Source organism: Ascaphus truei, chromosome 3 (genome assembly GCF_040206685.1).
Source record: "Ascaphus truei isolate aAscTru1 chromosome 3, aAscTru1.hap1, whole genome shotgun sequence".
Classification (NCBI taxonomy): domain Eukaryota; kingdom Metazoa; phylum Chordata; class Amphibia; order Anura; family Ascaphidae; genus Ascaphus; species Ascaphus truei.
The window spans coordinates 367879782-367904405 of record NC_134485.1 but is presented as its reverse complement, the minus strand read 5'-3'; the positions used below and the strand labels follow the sequence as shown (position 1 = coordinate 367904405).

At 43.9% G+C, this 24624-nt stretch overlaps 1 protein-coding gene and 1 long non-coding RNA gene across 2 annotated transcripts in view; one reads left to right on the top strand and one right to left on the bottom strand.

The window, feature by feature from the left end:
- LOC142490201 (uncharacterized) overlaps positions 1-14090 on the bottom strand; it is an 82442-nt gene extending 68352 nt beyond the window's left edge. Inside the window, exons 1-2 of the long non-coding RNA XR_012800003.1 lie at positions 13853-14090; positions 1874-2047 (exon numbers count right to left, since the gene is read on the bottom strand). This is a non-coding gene — a long non-coding RNA (uncharacterized LOC142490201). The remainder of the gene's footprint in view (positions 1-1873; positions 2048-13852) is intronic.
- The window catches only part of LOC142490200 (mesenteric estrogen-dependent adipogenesis protein-like), a 37002-nt gene extending 14694 nt beyond the window's left edge, over positions 1-22308 (top strand). Inside the window, exons 2-5 of the mRNA XM_075592160.1 lie at positions 2230-2342; positions 5315-5427; positions 14888-15173; positions 20871-22308. Of these exons, the coding sequence (XP_075448275.1) occupies positions 2230-2342; positions 5315-5427; positions 14888-15173; positions 20871-20950 (592 nt within the window). The 3' untranslated portion in view covers positions 20951-22308. The remainder of the gene's footprint in view (positions 1-2229; positions 2343-5314; positions 5428-14887; positions 15174-20870) is intronic.
- The last annotated feature ends 2316 nt before the right edge of the window (positions 22309-24624 follow it).

Below are 24624 nucleotides of genomic sequence, written 5' to 3'. Positions count from 1 at the left end.
GGAGAGGGCGAGGGTGACACGGGGAGAGGGCGAGGGCGACACGGGGAGAGGGCGAGGGCGACACGTGGAGAGGGCGAGGGTGACACAGGGAGAGGGTGACACGGGGAGAGGGTGACACAGGGAGAGGGTGACACACTCACAGACACACTCACAGTCATACACTCAGACACACACTCACAGGCACACAGACACACTCACAGACACACACACACACTCACAGACACTCAGGCACACACACTCACAGGCACACACACTCACAGGCACACTCACAGGCACACCCACAGGCACACTCACAGGCACACACACTCACAGGCACAAACACTCACAGGCACAAACACTCACAGGCACAAACACTCACAGGCACAAACACTCACACTCACAGACACTCACAGACACTTACAGACACACTCACCCACACTCACAGACACACACACCCACTCACATACACACACACCCACTCACATACACACAACCCCCCCCCCCCCACACACACACACACACACACCCACACCCACTGGGTGGGTGGGTGACTGGGTTGGTATTCATTGGAAGGGAGGGGGCCCACCTGTTCCTTCAGGGCCTGCTTGTCCTCCACATGCTGCTCCACATGCCAGGCAATCGGGCAGGAGGATCGGGGGGCCAGCGGGAGGATCTGGGAGCCAGCGGGGGGATCGGGGGGCCAGCGGGAGGATCGGGGGGGCCAGCGGGGGGATCGGGGGGCCAGCGGGGGGATAGGGGGGCCAGCGGGGGGGATCGGGGGGGCCAGCGGGAGGGTCGGGAGGCCAGCGGGAGGGTCGGGGGGCCAGCGGGGGGGTCGGGGGGCCAGCGGGAGGATCGGGGGCCAGCCGGACAGGCGCAAAGCCACCAACCTTCCAGATGGGAAACCCGGCAAGCCGCGCGTGCGCCCAGGCTGCAGCCAGGAGGGGGGTAAGGAGGAGGTCAGACAGCCATGCTGGGGAGGTCAGGAAGCCAGACAGGAAACAGCCGCATGGCCACACCAACCTCCCCGATGGGAAACATGGTGGGAACTTTGCAAGAACCCAGCGCATGCGCACCCCCCTCCCTCTACCTCCCGCCCAGGCTGCTTCCCTTCTTCCCCGCTCCTATTACCCTGCGGGTACCAAAGGAGCGTGGACGGAGGGGAAGCGCCTACCTTCTCCTCCATCCCTGGGGATCGGGTGCAAGGGGGGGGGTGCTGACCCAGAGCTGCCAGCCAGCCATCTTCCTCGCGTCAGGCCAATCAAGGAGGGGGATTACTTATTTATTGTTTATTTATTAAAAAAACAAAAAAACATTTGGCGCGAGCAGGGGAATTCATAGAGCCGCAGCAGCGGCCTAAATCCACACGCCATGGGCGTGTGGTTATCATTAATTGTCGAACACTGATATATATATATATATATATATAAGCATTTAATTATACAAATGCATACAATGCATCCTATCGTTTTTAGCACAATCATATTGTTTAATTTTTTTAAATTCTGAATAAAACATACATTTCTTAGGAATATTGCTAATTTAGTTAGAAGGCTGGAACTGAACAAGTGATAAACTCAGCAGTCATCTTCATTAGCCGTTCCATCTTTGTCTGACATCTCAAACAACAAGGAAAACTACAATCATTACCAATGCTTTGTAAAGCAATTGCTTAGAGGCCACTTGCTCATGTTTAGCATTAATCACCAGTACTTTACATTCCCAGAGGCGCATAGAAAAATATTGATGCAGCAGAATCGTAAAGTAACTAACTATATATTTTATGGTTGTGTCCACACTGGACAGGCCCGGCAATCAATATTTGACATCGGTTTTTATCAGAGATAAAAAGAAAAAATGGTCTAACATTACCAACATTACCGTACAGACTTACCGTTTATGTGGCCGTGAGTGTGCCTGGTCCCGTAACCATGCCGAATGCGGCCCCAAAAGGCGGAGGTCCCATTGAAAAGAATTAAGTCACCGCAGCCACGTGAACGTTAAGGCTGGCTACATCTGTATACCAGTTTCACATAATACACTAATAAGTTAGGTTATCCCAAGAACACTGCTGAAAGAAAAAATTACAGTTACTTTCCTTCTAATTCTATATATTTTCACATTCTTATTTGCCCTATTCTCTTGAAAGCATGACACCCATTCTAATGCAGCAGACACATCATTATACAGAAGGTATACGTCTTTTGCCTTGCTTAGTGATTATCTTTTTATTTTATTTCTTTGTATTAGGAAAGTTGACCTAACGAGCCACTTGGACTACAAGGATTACAGAGAAAATTTACTTAACAAACCAATGTTGTTCTTCACTAATGCCAAAAAGCAAAACTTGGAATCTGCTACAGGTAGGAAATACAATAATGTGTTACTAAAAATAGTGACTTTATTACAATCTTAGCTTGATTAAAAGATAAGCGGCTGAACATGTGCTGGTTTTCTTTCTCCACACAACCCCTAGATGGGAACTTTATATAGCAGGAAAAAAATTGTTCAGCGTGTTTCAAAATTAGTCTATAAAAATAAATGCACAAAAAAAATCCTTATTTAAAGGAGCGGTCCTCCACATGCTCCCCCCTTTATTCTACTTCGGGACCCCTTGGTTTTTGAGATACGTACCAGAAAAAAGTCACCTCTTGGTATTCAAATCATTGAGTCCTGTGGGCCAATAGGAAGTGTTGATAGATGACATCGCTACTTCTTATTGGCCTGCGTAACGCGGGCAAATTAAACATAATTTTGTTTCTCTGGAGGGGACGCTAAAGGCAGCACCTTCCCTGGTCAGTATCTCGCGAACCAGTGAGTCACAGTGCTGAAATTGACATGGTTCAGCCCTGGATACCATCTAATCCTCACCCGTGGAAAGACAAGGGGGAGATTTTAGTTTTTTTGTTAAGTAGGGGAACTGCTCCTTTAAGTAGACTCTTGTTTTTCTTTAGTATTGCAGGGGTCTGAACGTCATCGACCTTGCAAAGTATCTAATTACATGCATTTTTCTTTCCCCTTGTTTTGCTTGCTTGGGTGTAGCTTCATGATATCCTGAGTCAGGTCTTGAAAATAGATATACTTCTGCCTTGTCACAACAATTAACTTTCTTTATTAACGCTTCCAACCCAATGCAGCAATTTTTTTTTAATATATAGTGGATGGAAGCAGGGGGTCTTTTGAGCTGAACCCCATTAATTTGAGCTCTGGTGACCTCCTGCTTTCAGAGATACTTGCTTTTGTAGTAGGTGCCGATAGCTGCTCTACTTGACTAGCAGGGATCATGTTTGGCCGCTTTTCAAAGCTCCCATGTCCTGTGGTCCAATAGGAAGCTGGAACATCATCCAGTGCAGCTTCCTATTCATTCACGTGATGCAGGAGCTTTAAAAAGCAGAGGGATACAGCACCTACTTTGAAGGTAAGTATCTCTGCATGCAGGGGGTCCCTGGACCTGAAATTCACAGGGTCCAGCTCCGGAGACTCCCTGCTTCAATCTTCTGGAAGAAGAAAAAACTTCACAAAACAAGGAAAGGAAATTTCACCAGCAACAAAGGAAAGGGTTCTTTACAGTAAGGGCAGTTAAAATGTGGGATTCATTACCCATGGAGACTGTGATGGCAGATACAATAGATTTGTTCAAAAAAAGGTTGGACATCTTTTTAGATGGGAAAGGTATACACGGATATACCAAATAAGTATACATGGGAAGGCTGTTGATCCAGGGATTAATCCGATTGCCAATTCTTAAAGTCAAGAAGGAATTAATTTTTCCCCTTTATGGGGTTTTTTGTTTGCCTTCCTCTGGATCAATAAGTAAGTAAAGATATAGGATAAAGTATCTGTTGTGTAAATTTAGCATAGGTTGAACTTGATGGACCTATGTCTTTTTTCAACCTCATCTACTATGTAATTATGTAACTATGTAACAATAGAGCTCTTGAATTTCTCGTTTAACAGCATTGTCTAAACAAGATACTCTATGTTCTTGAACAAGATATTGTAAAACTATGCACATACACTAGACAACATGCTTTGTCTTTCCTTCTCATGAGTAAACAGCTTTTGTGCTACAGTATATCAGAAGGCAGATATGTCTCCCATGGTGAGGGACTGGAACATTTATAGCAAAGTTAATGCAAACTGTGTGACTTTATTATTACGCATGTTAGGCTCAGATCCACAAAACTTTGTTAATTTAAGACTCATACCGTCACGTTACCTAAAACAGTAATCAGTGTTCTTTTCCCTGAGGTTAACACACTTCCAGAGAGCTAATTATATGCAAAAACAACAGCTGTTTATCTCATTAGCATAAGATTAACGCCAAGTTAAGTTAGCACCACATAGCGTTGGCTTCAAATAACTTGGTGTAACGGATTTTCTGGCCTAGCCTGACCCACCCAATCTCACATTGGCCCCTGTGGTCTAACCAGTCCCCATTACATGGTGGTGCACCTGTTGGCAACAGGACTCCTGAGTCTTCCGCATGATGTTGTGTGGGGATTGCCAACCCAGACAGGCAGCTGAGGTAGTGTACTCGAGTCCTACCTATATCCAGTGCAGCGCCTTCACCTCTTCAGGATCCCAGCGTCCGCTAGTGGATGGTCCTGGTGAGGCACTCCTCTGTGGTGCACTCCTCTGTGTAATCACTCCACACTTACACACGAGGGTATGATTTAACAAGATCATCTTTATTGAGTTGCGGCGGGCCAGCTGCCCCTCACAGCGGTTGTACTCAGCCGCTCATGTTCACCACACTTCCCTTTGAAAGGTGTCCTTTCCCAAATTGGTGGATTCCCTATCTCCCCTCAGGGAGATATTCCCTGTGCCAGGTCCCTGGTCACAGTCTTATGAGCTGCCTCCTCCCAAGTCTGTACTCAGACTTGCTCCTTACTCCAACCAACCAACTGAACTTCTCTCATAACCTCTCTGAACTCTAACTTTTTGAGCAGTGCTGTGCCTTATGTATCCTCTGTGGGCAGGCACAACTCTGACATCCTAATTATGGATTCAGAGTATGTGGCCACTCCCATCCATACATAGGGCACCTCACCAGGGTGTGAGGGCAAACCTCCATAATTACTGCTGGCATGCCCATAACTTACCAGGCCTTACTGTCAGCAGGAGAGATGACTGTAATCCATTTTACAGCATGGTTACATTGGCATTAAGCATGACTTACCTAAAGGTGGCATTACTGCCATCCTGATGGATCTGGCCCTTAGGATGCACATGGAATCTATTACCTTAAATGCTGGCCTGTCATGTAAAGAGTGTGTTAAAAAGTGGCAGCTCCAATTAGATTGTATTGTATGAACTATATTTTGTTTTTCAGAAAAAACATTTGCCTTCATTGTAAACACCCGTCATCCTAAAATAAGAGCACAGGTGGAGGGTGCTCTGAATAATATTATATCCTCGGTCATAGGAGAGAACTACAAGCTGCAGGTAAGCTTAAAACCTATAGAAATTATATGTATAGCAGCAATGTAAAAAACATTGTTTGGTTCTAAGAAGCTTTGTTATTTATTCTACTGTGATTTTTCTTCCTTTCATTTTTACATACTACTGCTGTGGGGGCAATTGCTTGTAAATGTATAAGGCTTTTGACAATTGTTTTTTAAACGGTTTCTTCTTTCTCTCTCTTAAATGTAGTACTGTAGGAAAGAGGGCATTGGTATTATACTTGCTTTGTGTTCTAATTATGAATGGGAGTTAGGAGGAAGAGACAGTCACTTTTGAAATTAGGGCTACCCTTAATGTCGCAGGTGAGTTAAGAAAGTACAAGAAGAAAAGCTGCCCAGTGAAGTATGTTCTAGGAAGAAAACAGCATCTTTGGGAAATGAGTTAAACCTGTCACAAAAGTGGATAATAGGATAATAATGGTTTATCTCTGTAACATACATATGCTATTAGTGCTAAGCAACAAAATGAGACCTGCACAAAGCAATCTGTGTAGCTAAACTGAACCAGAGTCTCACTAGCAGATTGCCCTCTCTAATGGACCCTCTATCACAAGATGGGCAACACCAGTCCTCAAGTGCCACCAACAGGTCAGGTTTTAAAGATATCCTTGCTTCAGCACAGGTGGCTCAATTACTGACTCAGTCTTTGACTGAGCCACAGATTGAGCCACCTGTGATGAAGCGTGGGATATCCTTAAAACCTGACTTGTTCGTGGCCCTTGAGGACTGTAGTTGCCCACCCCTCCGCTATCTCCTGTCATACTGTACGTGCATATTCAATCTTGCACCGAAACGTGTAGCTATGGAACACTAAGGAAGTTGTTCATTGTTACCTATAATGTTTAGCCTTATCCAGAAATAGAAATATAGATGAATTTATAGTGTATTCATGTATAAGAGTATTGCTGGCTTATAATAATATAATTATATGGCAAACTATTATTTAGGGAGATGAATGTGTAGATATGTGTTCCAATATAAAACACATTCGCACATGCATGCCCTTTGGTTTATGAGAGTTATGGCACGACAGAGAGGCTTCAGTTATATAAACAATATTTATTAGCACAATAACAAAATATAAGACTTACACGGTAATGCTACATATACTTCCTTATAAGGTTTTTACTTATTACAGGCCTAACAAAACAATACAATACAGTACATCCCACCTAACAATATATTGATATAAAACACAGATATATACAGATTTACAAGTGCACAAGAAGTATGATCATAATTACCTTCTGAGCTTTGCTTCTCTTTGCTCTACTCCTGTACTTCTCTTTCAACTTCTCTCCTAACTAACTGACAAGCTTTTCTAGTTTATATGTGTTTTCTGAACCCACAGCTCAACATGTAGGAGGTTTTGATTTGTTAAGGATGTATGCTTTAACCAAATTGTGTTTTTCTCTTTGAAAATCATGGGAAAAACATAGAAATACCAAATTTATCAATAGATTTTAGACAGGTCAACATACTGAGGGGAAAAAAACAGTTGCTCTTGCGTGGGAATCTAGATGTTAATTCGGGAACCACAGTATTGTTTGTTGAAGTCCCTGATAATCAACAAGAGATGCTTGGACAGGTTGTGAAGTAAAGAAGCCATTTGTTGTCAATATCTCTCTCCTGAAATGTTTTTCCAGGTGAAGATAGAGAATCTATTTTAAAAAGACAGTTTATGTATCCAGTAATAAAAGCATTCCTGTAAGCAATTCTATTGGGTAACATTCATCAAGATTCGGGATTGGTAAACGGCGACACACCTGAGGAGGTGTAAACTCCCATTCAAGTCAATGTGAGTTGGTTTGGGTGCGTTAACCTGTAACACAGCTTGATGAATATGGGGGTAATCTGATAGCAGATCTAGTTCTCTAAATTAACCTAATTATCTTGATTACATTATTCTTTGTTATAATGTATTTTTGTTTATAACGCTCCACCTACTCCAGCTTCACTTTAGCCAGACTGTACCAGTCCTGGTTTCATCCACAGTAGTGTCTTGAGGTTTTGTAATTAAAATTATGGTGTAATTGTCAAATGTACAATAATTGAGGTATTTACGTTCTCTTTCAACCGGATTTTATAGGCATTCTACAGGTATATCATATAAATACAGGCTCCTTCTGATAAGCAAGGATAAAAAAGCATTACTTTAGTACCCTCTAGTGGACAGTAAATTAGCAAACATTGATGTAAAGGGTAACAAAATAAATTTGAAAACAGAATACCAATTGCCCAACTGAGCAGCATTTATTTGTGTCTGGATTTCTTAAACTGTTTACATGTTTAGTTCTCACACTATTTTGCACAATATTTCAATATTAAATGTGGGGCAACTTGAACTAACGACTAAGGCCCAGATCCACAAAGCTTGTTAAGTGACTTTAACGTTTCATTAACCTAACTCGTTAAGCCTTATTGCATATCTTCAAAGGACAATAACATAAGTAATCTTTTTCCCATATTGAGCATTGCGTTAACTATAATGGCCGTTAGATGAGAAGCAACAGACTAAGTTCTTCAGGGCAAGGACTCCTCTTCCTAATGTTTACTTTCATGCCTTAGGCTGCGTCCATAGGACTGCAGCCTTGCGGAGGCGCACGGAGGCTGAGGGAAAGTGGGTGCTTTCCCTGGCCTTGGTCCGCGCGCCGTCCGGGGGCAGAGCGGGGGAGGGGGGCTGTGACGTTATGGAGCTGGTTCGCTGGGGCGAACCGCTCACGTGACCGGCGCGAAAATCTATCTTTTGAAAAAGACCTACGCTTCCGCAAGCGTGCGCGAGCCCCTGCTAAAGCCACTCTCATTGCGGCTGCAGGGGCTCACTGAGAAGCGTCAGTGCGCCTCAGCACGGGTCAGCGCCTAAGCACTGACCCTGGACGCAGCCTTAGAGGCAATCCATGAAGTTGTTTGTTTTTTTTTTTGTTATTTTCATTTTTAGTTTTATACAGAATTAAAGCACGGGGTCTCCGGAACTAAAACCCATTAATTTCATCTCCAGGAACTCCCTGCTTCCAGAGATACTTACCTCCGCATTAGGTGCCAGTAGCTACTCCAGGGTTCACATTATTACCTCTTGCAGGTTCCATCAGTCTCTGAAAGTAGCCGGTGCTCCTGCCACACCCTGGGGCATGCATTCAAACAGATAGAACCCAAATGGGCAGATGCAAGCCGTCTTCTCCTTATCCAGGCTGTTCATGGGGATTTGATATTACCCACTCCTAAGGTCAAGGACTGAAAACCACTTGTTTCCTGTGTTTTCGGTGGTCTCAGCCTCATCAAGGGAGGATTCCTCTCGGAGATATCCGCGTGTAGTGACATCACGTTTGCGGAAGAGACTACCATCTATGTTGCTGTGGCGACGCTATCCTGCTGGGCGAGTAACTACACGCGGATATCTCTGAGAGGAATCCTCCCTTGATGAGGCTGAGACCACCGGATAGACGGAGTTCCAGTAACACCTTCCACTGAAGACGTGAGGCTGACATCACGATTCTTTCCAACTGAGATTACCAGAGACCCACGACATCTGCTACAGTGTGGTAACCTGTTGTGCTTTATGCACTCAATGCGCTTGTTTCTTCTATTTAATATACGCTGAATACTCACATTTTTTATACATAATTATATTTTGATCTGCTATAAGGATATAGATGGGTGGAAATAATATGTACATTTATTAAAAAACGACAAAATAGATCAAAGTCTTTCATGAATAGGATTACAAGTTGGTCATCCTAAATTAAATTGGAACCCTACTTACAACAAGTAGCTATAAAGCAAGTAAGTATCACTGGCATCTGCACCGGTCTCTCGTGGATGCTGGTATCGCCGTCAGATGACTTGTTGCGTATTAGGATAGATCTATTGGAGTGTCTGCTGCAAGGGATGTCTCAAGAACTGCAGACAGAGTGGGCGTCTCGGGTGCATCTCCCGGTGGAAATCCCAAACCTTCAGTAGCATGTTTCTCACCTGTGTGTTTGTGGGTTTGACACACCTGGCTGTGGGAAGCACCATGGCTTGAAGGTGATGGACACCTGTGACTCACTATCCAAAAGAACATTGCATATCTTCCCTTCAATATGGGCCTTTACACATGCAGGGGATCTCAAGAGACCATCTGGAAATTGGTACTGGTTCGGATGTCTGGCAGGGATGGTGTTGGAGGAACCTTCTTGTTTGGGACCCAGCATGCACCTTCATTGAGTCATTTTGTAATTTCTCTGGTTAGGCTTATTATGGAGTAATTTCCTAAACACTTGTCGCAAATTTTCTTTCCGGACACAAAAACCCGGGAATAATGTTCTTCTTCCCCACATCTATATCAGAATTCAGGGCTGTTGCTCCTTCTACAACGCCCCCCCCCCCCTCGCCCACCTAGAAGTCATCCTCTCTGGGAAAAGGCTCCTGCCTGGGATCCCACCTATGTCTTCCTTTTTGCTCAAACCGGGCATCTCTTCTTGGTATCTCCTCCACTCCATTTGAAGCCATGTACTTTTCCACTCCTTCCAGTGGCTGCCCTCCGAAGTCGTGCCTGACTCAGGTCCCATGCACCTGTCCTAAGAATTTCCAGTCAACAGGACTCATCTTCAACAGTCCATACATCAGCACTGTTTACTGCCGGTTCCCATTTACCTCCCGTTGGTGTACTCTTTGTAGGGTTCATAAGTTGCATTCGCAGTACAACGTGTTCCTCCTCATCCCATATGTCCTTGAGAAGTTCCAAAAATGTTGGGGTCATTTCATTTCACTCTCACAGCCGTAGATATAGCGTCATCATGTTATCGGATGGGACCCTTTGAATTAGCTGCTCTATTTGTGCCGTATCTGTCAGAACTTTCTGCCAAAACTCCACCTTTCCGCACAACCCTCTGTAGGGTCCTTTCCAGGCACTGTAGAAAGTCAGATAATCTCTCTCCATCCTGCTGGCACATCCCTCAAAACTGGAAGTCCTGTCCCTTAAGGCTCTCAGTGACCTTTTTATCTTTATCAGATACCCCTCCTCTCCCCCCATTCTTGCACAATTTACGTTTCCTGGTCCATCTAGCTCTCCGAGTCATCTTCTCCTGTCGAGGTGGGCACTATCCCTGAGTAAATCCTTAATCGCCCCTCTACAGGACTGCATAGACTTTTCTACTAACTGTCCCATGGCCATCATAAGAGTTTCAGGAGTTGAGGGGATTTTCTAATGGATATATGGGAGACTCAAAGCATAGTTCATTTTGTAAGTCCTCCAGGGTTTTCTTTTCTTTTGCTAGGAATTCCTTTACTCTGTCTACTAGCGGGGTGCGATCAGAAACACTAGAGCCAGTAGGAAGGCTATGTTAAAGGATGACACTCAATGTCCCATTTCCCCCTGGGCCAAGTATATCTTTGGGTTCCCATGCAGGATCAATAACGTCAGAACACAGACAAAGTACTAATGCGGAAAATGTGCACAAGGCAAACAAGACATGCAAAACCACAATATTACTCTGACAATCTTCACCAGAATATATCAAACCCAGCTAACTTCTGGAAAGTTATCAATAATATATTCCAGCCTTCTAGCCATCAAGTAATATCACAAAGGAGAATATTACTCTGACAAATCCCACTGACATTGCAAATGCATTCAATGATTACTTTGTGGGGTGTGCTAACTTATTAGCGAAACACACCCAAAGCACAAACATGAACCTCATTCTGAGAGTACCTATATAGCCCCACCCTCTCCCAACACTGCTCACAATTTTCAATGTGTCCTAGTATCCGGAGAGATTGTACAAGCGCTCCTCAAATGAAAACTAAGCAGCCAATGTGGACCTGACTTACTGCAATCTAAGTTCCTAAGACTTAGTGCCCCAGCCATTGCCAAACCAATTGTTTACATAGTCTACTCTATTCTGTCTGCAGGTCATATCCCTAAGACCTGAAAAACTGCCAGAGTTGTCCCAATCTTCCTAAGTGGGGACAAAAAAACACTGTCTCAAACTACAGGCCAATCTCTCTTCTTCCAATGCTATCCAAATTCATGAAAAAATGTGTTCACCCCCAATTAAGCGATTACTATACTAAGACAAATTTCCCTAGCCAATTCCAATCACCCCAAACATTCCACGGTAACTACCCTGCTAAAAGTTTGCAATGAAATCCAGTGTGTAATGGAACTGGGACAACTCACTGGTGCAATATTCACAGATTTTGCAAAGGCTTTTGACACTGTTTATCATGTTATTTTGCTTAACAAACTCCAGTGCTCTGGAATAGGTAAGCATGCTTTAAACTGGTTTATTCCTACCTATCAGTTAGATCCCAATATGTATCTATCTCAGGCTCCAACTCCAACCCAAAAAGCTCTGTTCTGGGGCCCCTACTGTTGGGGTTGCCCTGCCAATTGGAAATAGGGCTGGAGGCCTTTGTGACTGGGTCCACACCCACACACACAGCACCACGCTGCTGACTTCCCTGGGAAGCTTTGGATCCACGCCCTGGCACTGCTAACTCTGATCTGATAAAACGTACAAGCTCGGAAGACGAACGAAATGAAACAACATGCAAGCAGTGTTTCAAAACCTTTGTCTCGTTAATTAAGCATAGGGTAAAAAGATTTATACAGAAATAAGAAAACATTTGGTTAGAGGCATAACTTATGTTAAAGGCGAGATTTTGGGGCAAGACATGTTAGTGGGGTGATCGATGGGGCATAAATCTCCCAGACAGGCACTGTCTGGAAGACATAACATTCTCACCTCTGTCATCTACAACCTTGGTTCTCATGGCAGCTATGTGGGGTGATTTAACTTCCCAGGGAGCTAACCTCCTATTACAGATAAGACAGTAAAAACGAACTTCATGAGTGAATATATGTTAGCAAAAACTGACTACATGAAGAAATATATTTCAGCTATCATAACCAGACAAAATGGAAGGCGTACGACAAATGCAGCTTCTGGCCTTCTCTTGTTGTCCCTAACACCTACTTTTCTCAGTGTTCATCAACAATCTTCCTACAGCTTGTAAGGGAGCTTCAATACACATATATGCAGATGACACAATCTTATATGCACACAGCCATAGCCTCCCCGACCTTGAACACATTCTTCAATCTGACTTTTTGAGACTTGAAAATTGGATTTCCCAAAATAAACTGTTTTTAAACATTGACAAGACTGTAACAATGGTATATGGGACCAAGGCTACATTTTTAAAGCTTCCAATGACTGAGCTCCAGATCAGAACCAACGCTAATACCACCCTAACTACTGTTACTAGTTTTAAATATTTGGGCATATGGTTTGACTCCCATTAAATATTTTGGGATGCACATTGATACTCTGCCATCCAAAACCTATGCCAAACTAGGTGTACTTTACAGGAACAAATCCTCCCTAAGTCTGCTGGTCAGAAAGTGTATCGCACAGCAGATACCAATGACCGTTATAGACTATGCGGACATAGTATACAGCTCTGCACCCCAACCCACCGTAGCAAACGTGATACCCTCTACAATTTAATATGCCGTTTTGTTCTCTAATGCAACTACAACACACCTCACTGCAAAATTCTCAAAGAACTAGATTGGTCATCACTTGAATCTAGGTGCAAAGTTAATCTCTCCTGTCTTGCCTAAAAATACTTTCTGGGCAAGCTACCCATCTATCTGAAAAAGCTCCTCACCCCTACCACATGCAGCACTTATCATCTGAGATCTGACTCCAAAAAAATGTTAATGATCCCAAGGTTCAGCAAAGTATCTGGCCGCTCCTCCTTCTCTTACCGTGCACCCCAAAACTGGAACAATCTACCGGAGACTCTCACAGCCGCCACCAGTCTAAGTTCTTTCAAAACTAAAGCTTTCTCACATTTTAATCTGGTCTGTAACTGTTACGTACGCCTATAATATATATTATCTCTAACTGTGCATGCAATGTCTTGTATATAATGTATACCATGTTCACTTAAGTAACTGTATTTGTAACCATGTATTATTTGTCATCTTAACTCTATGCCCAGGACATACTTGAAAATGAAAGGTAACTCTCAATGTATTACTTCCTGGTAAAACATTTTATAAATAAATAAATATTTGACATATTGCATCATGTTTCCTTTTATGTGTACTCTTCCCCACATTTCCACTGTGGCCAACACCCAGTCAATCGCTGCGTCATCTATTTCTGTTATTCCGGTTATTAAAAAAAACTTTTACCTATAACGAGGCGTTCCTTGGTAAACCAATCGTGCAAAATGACTGCACTCATCTTGATTACAATTCTACCCAAAGCCACGTGGTTTATCGAGAGCCTTCTCTAATGCAAAATGGCGGCATGGGAAAATGTCAAAACTATGTCTCATGGTCTGGTAATTTACTAAGAACCTAAGGGAGGGTTAGTGTTTTATCATTATGGGGAAAAGAAAAAAAACAACACCTCATGGATATCGGTTATCCCGTTCCACTTTGACATCCCGGCAAGTATCTTGATCTCTCTTGCTCTGGTCTTTTCTCCTCTCTCTCTCAAGAATGTGTTTCTGCTGATGTCTCACGTTCTCTGTCTTTGGCTAGCAGTCCCACACAATCATCCTCTTTCACCTCTGTGTCAGACTGTCTCTCTGTAGCCTCTATCACTGTCACCTGGGCTGTCTCTCTGTATCTCTGTCTCAGAATGGCAGTTGAACCCTCTCTGTCTCTCAAACTGACAGCCTGCTCCAACATTCCATTCAGTCTTCCTGCCATCCAATCCCATATCTCCTGTCATGTGTTGGCAGGCAGAAAAGAAATAGCATCTCCCATTCTCCATTGCAACGTGTGATAAGTGGAGCAGACCACCTCTGCATGGTTCACAGTATACACACATTTGTAGCAGGGGCTACACTTATTATTACTACAGTAGCTGCCATTATACTGTAGTTGATAGAATGCTGTTTACTGGAGAAACCATGACTTAACATTATTATTGACCTTTGAAGATATGAGGTTAGGTTTAACGTGACATTATCTTGAGTTACTTAGGTCACATGCAATCTTTGTTACATTGGTGGTAAGCTGTTTTGCAAAAATACAGAACCTGTTTTAACAAAGGAAACAATTAACATTGATATGAATAGGATTATATTATTTAATGAACATGGAGCTGTCTCTTTGTACAATACTTGCCCCAGTCTTTAAGCCCATAAACTTTGATAAAGAGCTCCTTCGCTTCTGTCATTATATAATGACCTGAGTTTTATCAGTTCAGTCACTAAGGGCCTGATTCTACATTGTCTGATGCAGCAGTCCAGGCTGTTTTCAAATGTTAATGCCTGTTGACTTCAATGGGGAGTTTCATCTGAAAACGGAAGACACCCACTACGGAAAATACTGTATATAATAAGGCCCCAAGTGTGACAAAAGTGCTTTTGGCAAAGGTTTACAAACCCAAATGGTAAATACTCTCTTAACAATGTGTTTTTTCTTTCTTTTTTAGTTTGACTTCCAAAAAGTTGTCCATGATTTTCTTTTGAGGGAACACTTTGAAACCACAGGAGAAGGCCTGAACTTTAATTTTTCATTTAAATTAGATGTGTTTTTTGATGTTTTTCACCTACTGGGCCTGAGCAAAAAGACATGCTGCATGGATGGGAAAATTCTTAACCTGTTCTGTTCTTCTTCTGCGAAGAAAGTTAAAGTTGCACTTTTCCTGTCAAAAATGTCCAACCCATACATAAGAATCGGGAGCAACTCTGACCGCAAATTCAGTACCTTTTCTTTAGGTAAGTTTATACTTTAAATAAGCATACTTATCATATATATATTATATATATTCATAGGTCTGCCCTCCAAGCAGCCACCCTAAATGAGAGATCCTATCACCACCACTGGAAATAATGCCATTTAACACTACACTTCAACTTAGACATCCCACCCCGTTTTTATTTATTATTATTTTTTTTTAAAGAAATGGCCTGTTTGCTTTTTTTTCATCCAGCTCACATTTTTTATTTGTGAAATCTTCCAGTAATTTTCAATATTGGAGTGATATTCATGTAAAACCATTTTTGCAGGGTCCCTATAAATTGTGATTTTCTAACAAATGCATTGTAAATCAACTCTGCTTTAATTACCAGCTAAGTAGACTGCAGTGTTGTTTGTTGTAGTGATCAGTGATGATTATAATTATGTAAAGTAATTGTGTTTTTTTGAACTTGGCTATACTTAAATTATGACATTTATTGCTTTGACTATAGAATAACGATATCAGCCAAAGCGGCCAATTGGGCTGTTTTCATCGAAAATTCCTCAATGACTTTAATGAGGAATTTTGTCCAAAAACAGCTCAATCAGTGACTTCAGCTGATATAGAATAAGCCTGTGACGGAGGCGGCTGCAAAAGCCCCCTTCCCAGACCCCAGCACCTTCCTTACCCGCTACCTACCGCTCTCTCTTCTGGTGTTAAAAGCCAGCATCACTCCTCATTGCTCAGCTGCTGTATGGAGAGGGATGGGAACAGTAGTGGCGACAGCCTAGTGTGGGAGAGAAGAGCCTCCAGACGGGGATCCCTTTGTCCCCAGAGGAGCCTCTGTCTGGTGGGTCACCCTGGACTAAATGGCTGGCCAGACCCCTCTCCCCCCCCATGTCTCCTTCTGCCCCTCTCCCTTCACAGGCGCAGGGTTTTTGCGCCAAGGAGAGAGTTCTTTGTTCGTACATCTGGACCTTCCGATTGGCCCGCTACAAGCCATGCCCCCTCCCCAATGATTGGCCCTGTAGCAGAGCTAAGAGGTCAGACTGATACAGAGTCCCCTGATTGGCTCCCTCCCGTGCCAACTAGGTCCTGATTGGTGCAGCGTAATGGAGTCAATTTCCTTAAAGGGGCCAGCACAGCCTGTTAGTTGAGATTCACTGGGGAAAGACATTCCTGAGATCTGTGATCTCTCTTTTGAGTACGTTGGTCTGCGCAGTTACCCCACTCTCCTGCTCAATCCCAAGGCTTTTATCCCACACCCCCGGTGGAACTGACTACTTGTAAGTTTCAAAGAAAAACTCTTTTATTTGTACTACCCTACCATACCATGTACAGGCAGCCATCCATCCCCAAGATGTACTCCTCGCTCTGGACTGGGATGACGCACTCCCTGCATTAGAAGACCTCTACTATGAGCCCTCTGTCGTCATAGTCGGCATACCTGGGTAGCCCACACAACGAAAGTACACTCAACCAGTAACCATGTGCACCACCCAGACCATCGGGTTCATTGACACCGGGGCCGAATTCAATCTAGTCCACCCCGAACTGGTGTCAGAAGACCAGATTCTAGCGGGATGTCAGACCACTTTCCTCTCAGCCTCTTGACATCATATGCCCATCCTTATTGCCCGTCGACTGGGGGATAGATGGAGACTACTGGGATGTAGGAGTCGCAGACACCATTCCCACCGATGTGCTCCTGGGCACCGACCTGGGCGAATTGGACTAACACTTCATTGCCCCAGTGTCCCACCTACGCCAGCCATGGTAGCTCCGGAACCCCCGGGGACCCCAGGCGGATAGGGGCACACAGATACCTGTAACGCAAGCCTTGCTCATCGATGACGTGAACCCAACCTACGCATTCTGGGAGGCCTAACGTACCAACCCAGGTCTGGAGGGTCTCCGTAGATGCACTGAGGAACCCCACTCTGAGTCTGGGAAGGACCAAATCCACTAGAAGCGGGGTTTGCTATACCATGAGACAAACCCCACTAACAGTAGTAAACCCTGGACCAATTCCGGAAGCTGGTAGTCTCAGAGGCATACTGGGCGCAGCTGCTGCAGCTGGCTCACGATACCCTCTGGTGGGGCATCAAAGGCGTAAAAGGACGAACCTCTGCTTGACCCAGAATTTCTACTGGCATGGTGTAGCGCAGGAGGTGGTCCGATTTTGCTGCACCTGCCAGCGAGTGGGTATGCAGGATGATCATCCGCGAGCCCCCTGCCCATCATTTTGGATACATTCCAGCGGGTGGCAGTAGACAAAGTTGGACCCTTAGCCACCCCAGCTGGACCAGGAAATGGTATATTCTGACAGTAGTTGATTTTGCTACCCGGGATCCGTAAGCTGTAGCTCTCTCCTCCAAAGAAGCCACAAAGGTAGCTGAGGCCCTGATAGGTATATTTTCCTGGGTAAGGTTCCCCAGTGATATTCTCACCGACCAGTGAACACAGTTTATGTCCGAACTGGTCCAAAGTCTCTGGGCTCTGTGTGGGGTGAGGCAGCTCAGCACTGCTCCTTACCACCCCAAGGCTAACAGACTGTTCGAGCGGTTCAACGGGACCCTCAAGTGGATCCTATGGACGTTTGTGGAGACTGGGCCAGGACCGGGAGTGCTACCTTCCGCACCTTCTCTTCGCTTACAGAGAGGTGCCGCAGGAGACCAATGGTTTCTCTCCCTTTGAGCTCCTCTATGGCCGGAGGGACCGAGGACTGCTCGACTTGTTCTGGTAGAGTGTGGTGAAATTCAGTGAGCGGTTAGAGAATCTCATGCGGGTGGACCAACTTCCAGGCCGCTCAGACCAAACAGAAGACTTGGTATGACCACAAGGCCCGAGGTAGGGAATTCATTGAGGGACAGCAGGTGTTCCTTCTAGTGCCTACATGCCAGAACAAGCTCCAGGCTGCCTGGGCGGGACCTAACAAGATCTTAAAATGCCTTAACAAGACCAACTACGTGGTCTCCTTTGACTGGAAACAGCAAACCTACCATGTGAATATGTTAAAGGCCTACCACGAGCGTGAGGCGGCAGTGTTGGCCGTTTGCCGATCTAAATGGAGAGATCCAGGCCATGGGAACTGTAGAGCAGGTAGTCCTGGGGGAATAGCTCACTCCCACCCAATGAGTGCAGCTGAAAGCCGTGCTGCAATCCGTGGGCAGCTGTTCTCCAACAAGCCAGAAAGGATGCAATTTATGGTGCATGAGACCGAGACAATCCACCTACCAGATCTCAGCGGAATTACAACAGGGCATGAAGAAGGAGGTGGAAAAGATGTTGGTACTGGGGGTAATAGTTAGGTCCCATAGTCCCTGGGCCTCCCTTGTGGTCTTGGTCCCCAAAAAGGACGGTTCCACCCATTTCTGGGTGGACTACCGGTGGCTGAATAACAAGACTTTTCTGGGCGGCGGCACGGGCCTTTGCAAGGGCCCCGCGCTCTTCCACCAGGCATTAAAATGAAATGCCGGGGGATCACGGGAAGCCCCTGCAACGCTATTACTTACCTTGACTCTGCCGGCGTCACTCGTGTCCATGTGACGTGACGTCACCCACGTCAAATGCCGCTGCGGGTCATGTGACGTCACGTCACGCCGCATCAATCTAAGGGAGGGGGCGCGTGCACCAGTGGAGGGAAGGCAGGGGGGCACAGTTGCAAAAGTTTGCGCTCTCCTGCTCTAGACCAAACTCTTATTTGATCACTCTATTGTCGTGACTGAGTGTTAGCCCACATGGTTTTGTGTAATTGTGACCTACTGTATATTGTGGTATTTGCTCAGACGCTACCCCTAGTGAGTTCAGCTAGGGTTGTTACTGTATGTGCCTTGTGATTTATTAACTTGCTGTGTGCTCACTGGGAGCTCTGGAATTCTTTAGGTTGAGTAGAAATCCCAGTGTCCCCAGAAACCACAAGGGTAATAGAGTTTGGGATTATTGCGATCTGCGTACAGGAATTGTGAAACTGTTTTTCGTGTTCTGGGAACCCTGAGACCCTCTGCATTCATGGGGGTCACCTTGTCCTCAGAACTCACTCAGGTATCAGAGTAAGGTTGTGTAATTTGGGTGGGCGGTATCCCAGGCATAAGAGTGTGGCTCTTGTGGTGGGGCCCCTAGTGGTTCTGGGTGGTAACTACCCTTCTAGCAATGTAAGGCTAGGGATAGTGGTGGATGTTTTTGGGCACCTTTTTGCCCTAGCCCGAGCAGGGATACATCACGGTCAGTAGGACAGAGGCACGTTCCCAGTGGGCGGAGTCTGGATAGACTCAGTATCCTGGTGACCCGCTGTTTTGGGTACCGATGGTTTGGCGCTCCGGCATGATCAGGTCTCTCCGTGACATCCATCACAAAGCCCCTCAAGTGGTCTAACTTGATTGTAACTATGATATATGTTCGTAATAAGAACCAGAGCTTTAATGGACCAATGTGAAAGATCAGATGTACAGTACTTAATGATCTGAAAATGATATTTGTGAGATCTTGAAAGGTCTACAAACTACACCGAGGAAGAATCCTTATTTTGGTGTTTTATAATATTTAATACACCTGCACTTATCTTTACCACTTATTTGCACTGTACTTTGTAAGATCTAGGACTGAACTATCCAATACTTTAAAGCAGCAATCCCACCGTGCCGTTTTCTTCTGCTTTAAGTATACAATACACTATGCCTAAATCTTCCAGATTAAATTGGTCATTAGTATATCATCTTTCAATGAAACATTTGAAAGCACACAATCCCTGCAAGCTCGGAACCCAACACCCACCACATACCGTATATTTATATATTTATGTCAAAAGGGTGTGATCAAATGTACTATAAACAACAACAAAAAAGCCCCAATGCAACATCCAAATAACAAAGTATATACAGGCATACCCCACATTAACGTACGCAATGGGACCGGAGCATGTATGTAAAGTGAAAATGTACTTAAAGTGAAGCACTCCCTTTTTCCCACTTTTGATGCACGTACTGTACTGCAATTGTCAGATACATGCATAACTGATGTAAATAACGCATGTGTAATAGGCTCTATAGCCTCCCCGCTTGTGCACAGCTTCGGTACAGGTAGGGAGCCAGTATTGCTGTTCAGGACGTGCTGACAGGCGCATGCGTGAGCTGCTGTTTGCCTATTGAGCGAAATGTACTTACTCGCGAGTGTACTTAAAGTGAGTGTCCTTAAAGCGGGGTATGCCTGTAGTTAAATAATTATCTGTTTGTCTTCTCATAAGTATAGGCCAGTTGGAAACCTCAGACTTTTTTTGTCATACAGACCAACATTTAAATTAAATAAAATGTGAGATTGTGAAAAATATTCCGCGGTCTTATTTATTTGCATAATTTTCCATCATTCCATGATAACATGATTGCCTTCTCTTTCCTTACCTCCTCTCTGGTGGGAACTGTACCCGGCCCCCCCTTGGTTTTTCTCTCCTCCCCAGTGTACCCAGCGTTGCCATGCACAGAGTCAGAGTAGTCACATGACTCAGAGTTTAGCAGGATGTGACCCAACTTTACTTTGTCACCAGCCTCACGGGGCTTCTACTCATTGCACGGCACCGCTGGAGCCCATGGAAGAATTAAGCAAAAGGGGAGGCCCCTCACAGATCTACCCAATTGCGGGAGATTACCCTTTTTTCCCCAGGAGACTTGGATTAGTGTGCGCCTTGTTTTAAACGCCCACATTAAAAACGCCTGCTCTCACATTATTTCATATTTTTCAGGTATAATCGATGAGGATATATTTGTGGATCCAAAAGAGCCTTCAGAAGAAACCTCACCCACCTCAACTTTAGCTTCATGAAACAAAATGTGATTGACCAAGATAAATAGTCAGATGCATCGGAATACATGAAAATCACGTTCTACATTAATAACATCTTCGGGGACGTTCTTATAATAAAATGTAAAAAAAAAAAAACTCTTTGGGTGTGGAAGGTACGTTAGAGTGCTGTTTATGCAAGCTGGGACTGGATTTTCTCTCTGGTTTCCTTCTTGGGAATGGGGAAAAGCTTTATGCCCACTTATCTGTTTTTGTTTTGCTTGAAATATTGGGCTTGATGGCACGCCGGCATCTGCGGTTGAGCACCGCCACTTATTAAAATTGAGCACCGGGGAAAGATTCCCCTTTTTTTTCTCTTCCTGCTTTTTTTTCTCTTCATTTTCATATATCCATACTTTAGATGGTAAACAAACACTTTTGTCTTTTCTTAACATTAAAATATGTAAATATATTGTGCAATAAGGGAAAGCAGTAATGCCAGGGGGATCAGTAAATTGACTGAGCTCCAGATCAGAACCAATCTAATACCACCCTAACTCCTGTTACTAGTTTTAAATACTTGAGCATATGGTGTGACTCCGATTAAATATTTTGGGATGCACATTGATACCCTGACATCCAAAACTTATGCCAAACTAGGTGTACTTTACAGGAACAAATCCTCCCTAAGTCTGCTGGTCAGAAAGTGTATCGCACAGCAGATGCTAATGACAATTATCGACTATGCGGACATAGTATACGACTCGACACCCCAAACCCACCATAGTAAACTTGATACCCTCTACAATTCAATATGCCGTTTTGTTCTCCAATGCAACTACAACACACATCACTGCGAAATGTTCAAAGAACTAGATTGGTCATCACTTGAGTCTAGGCGCAAAATTAATCTTTCCTATCTTGCCTTCAAATACTTTCTGGGCAAGCTACCCATCTATCTGAACAAGCTCCTCCCCCCTACCACATGCAGCACTTATCATCTGAGATCTGACTCCAAAAAAACTGTTCATGGTCCCAAGGTTCAGCAAAGTATCCGGCCGCTCCTCCTTCTCTTCACCTGCATCCCAAAACTGGAACAATCTACCGGAGACTCTCACAGCCACCACAGTCTAATTGCTTTCAAAACTAAAAGGTGTCTCACATTTTAATCTGGTCTGTAACTGTTACATACGCCTATAACATATATTATCTTTAACTGTGCATGCAATGTCTTGTATATAATGTACACCCTGTTTACTTATGTAACTATGTATTTGTAACCATGTATTATTTGTCATTTTAACTCTATGCCCAGGACATACTTGAAAACAAGTGGTAACTCTCAATGTATTACTAGCAAAACATTTGATAAATAAATGCATATTGATGCAGCAACCAGAGATGTTCTTGCCTACTGTATTGTCTGAACTACTAGTCTCTCTTATTTTTATTTGCTGTAAACTGTATGGAGGATGATTTCTGGCACTTTTGTTTACCCACCATAACTTATATGTGTGGTTGAAACCTATTCTAACTTCACATTGCAAAGCCAGTATAACCATCCTCACACTGAATAGACCCAAAATGTTGAAACAGCTGCCTGTGAGTAGGTTTTATTGGGTATGTATGTATATCTTTATTTAGTGCCATCCAGGTAAATAGGGCTTTACCATACACGTGACATATTATAACACAATGGGAATAAGCCCTTCAGATATAAAAACAATAGGAAAAGGAGTCTGCCCCAAAGAGCTTACAATCTAAGTGGTAAGTGGGGAGAATTTAAAGACATAGTAGGAGGGTGTTCTGGTAAGTGTGTCTGCAATGGACCAAGATCAGTGCATATGAGATGTATAGTATCAGCCATCGGAGCTACCCATATACTCCGTTAAAGAGGTGTGTTTTAAGAACAGTCCTAAAGATATTCCGTCAGATATTGAGGGGAAGTGCATTCCAGATGAGTGGGGCAGTAAACGAGAGGTTTTAGGTGGAAGAGGGCTTTAGATACAAAAGGGGAGACAAGACATCTTTGAGCAGAACGCAAGAGTCGGAAGGTGTATAGCGAGAAATTAGGGCTGAGATGTAAGGAGGGGCAGAAAAGTGTATGGCCTTAAAAGAAGGGAGAATTTTGTAAGTAGTACAGGATTTAATAGGAAACCAGGAGAGGGATTTCAGCAGGAGACACACCAAGACAGATTTAGGAGAGTAAAGTGATTCTAGCAACAGCATTTAAGATAGATTGTAGGGGAGACAGGTGCCCTTCTTTAACCCCGGGTGTGCTGAAAAGCTGTGAAATACCTCAGGCATATACTTATAGTGGCCCATATTAAAATCAATTTAAAGCAAAAGGTGACACCGTGTGCTCATTTGCATGTAATTTCCCACAATCCCTGGCTTCAGTGGTAGTCCTGTATGCTAAGAGATAATGGGGAAAAGTAGGGTTGGAGACCTGTCCGAGACGTGAATGTGCTCACAGGTGATATCTTTTTTTTTTTTACTGTACGGTAGAGGGTTTTGTCACTTTTTTTTTTTACCCATATTAACTTATATAATGTGTTTTGCAATCCTGTAATTTTGTCATTTTCAGATGCGAGGGTCAGTAACAGATTAACAAACTGCCAACGATTTACAAATGTAACCCATATCCAGCTTTGTGACATTTAAGTTATTCAATAAACTGTTATAGTGCTGATCACTGCCCTGATGGTCAAAAATAGGCCTATTAGATCTGCTATGTGTACGACCGGGAGATTATCTGAAATATGCTGTGGGTACAAACCATCTAATAATTACTGGGAGAGATTTATTGAATTTGTTATAGTGTTTATTTATATTTTAAATAAAATAGTTTCCCTCTCCTAGACCTCGGTCTAAGACATTTGGTCGAGACTGGTTTGCCACAACCAAGTCTTCGCCACTCATCTCACCGGCATCCGTTTTGCCGCCAAGGTAGGCCCCCAACCTTAACCTAAAACCCCCTAATACTAATGCAACCTCTTACCCTAAAACCCCTTGCCTTAACTGCTAAAGTCCCTTAAATTAACCTACCTTATTTGCAAAAAGGGCGGCGACTGGATGTCCAGTGGCAGAGAAGCTGCGGTGAAGGGACCCTCGGGGGCCAATCGTCAGCGGGGAGATGGCCGCCATCAAATGTTCGATTACACTCCCCATGATCCCCATTTCCTTTTATAGATGGTGTATTATTTATCTGTATGTTATTTTGTAATCTTTTTTTTTTTAAAGTACTATTTCTCTGGTCGACTCAATGACTGCAAGGTTCCCAGGTCCTGTGGCTGCAAAACAAGCCCAAATTATAACCCCTCCACCACCGTGCTTTTCAGTTGGTATGAGGTGTTTGTGCTGATATGCTGTGTTTGGTTTTCACCAAATGTGGCACTGTGCATTATGGCCAAACATCTCTTCTTTGGTCTCGTCTGTCCAAAGGACATTGTTCCAGAAGTCTTGTGGTTTGTTCAGATGCAACTTTGCAAACCTAAGCCGTGCTGCCATTTTCTTTTTAGAGAGAAGAGGCTTTCTCCTGGCAACCCCTCCAAACAAACCATACGTTTTCAGTCTTTTTCTAATTGTAGTGTCATGAACTTTAACATTTAACATACTAACTGAAGCCTGTAGAGTCTGAGATGTAACTCTTGTTTTTTTTTAAATTTCTCTGAGCATTGCACGGTCTGACCTTGGGGTGAATTTGCTGGGACGTC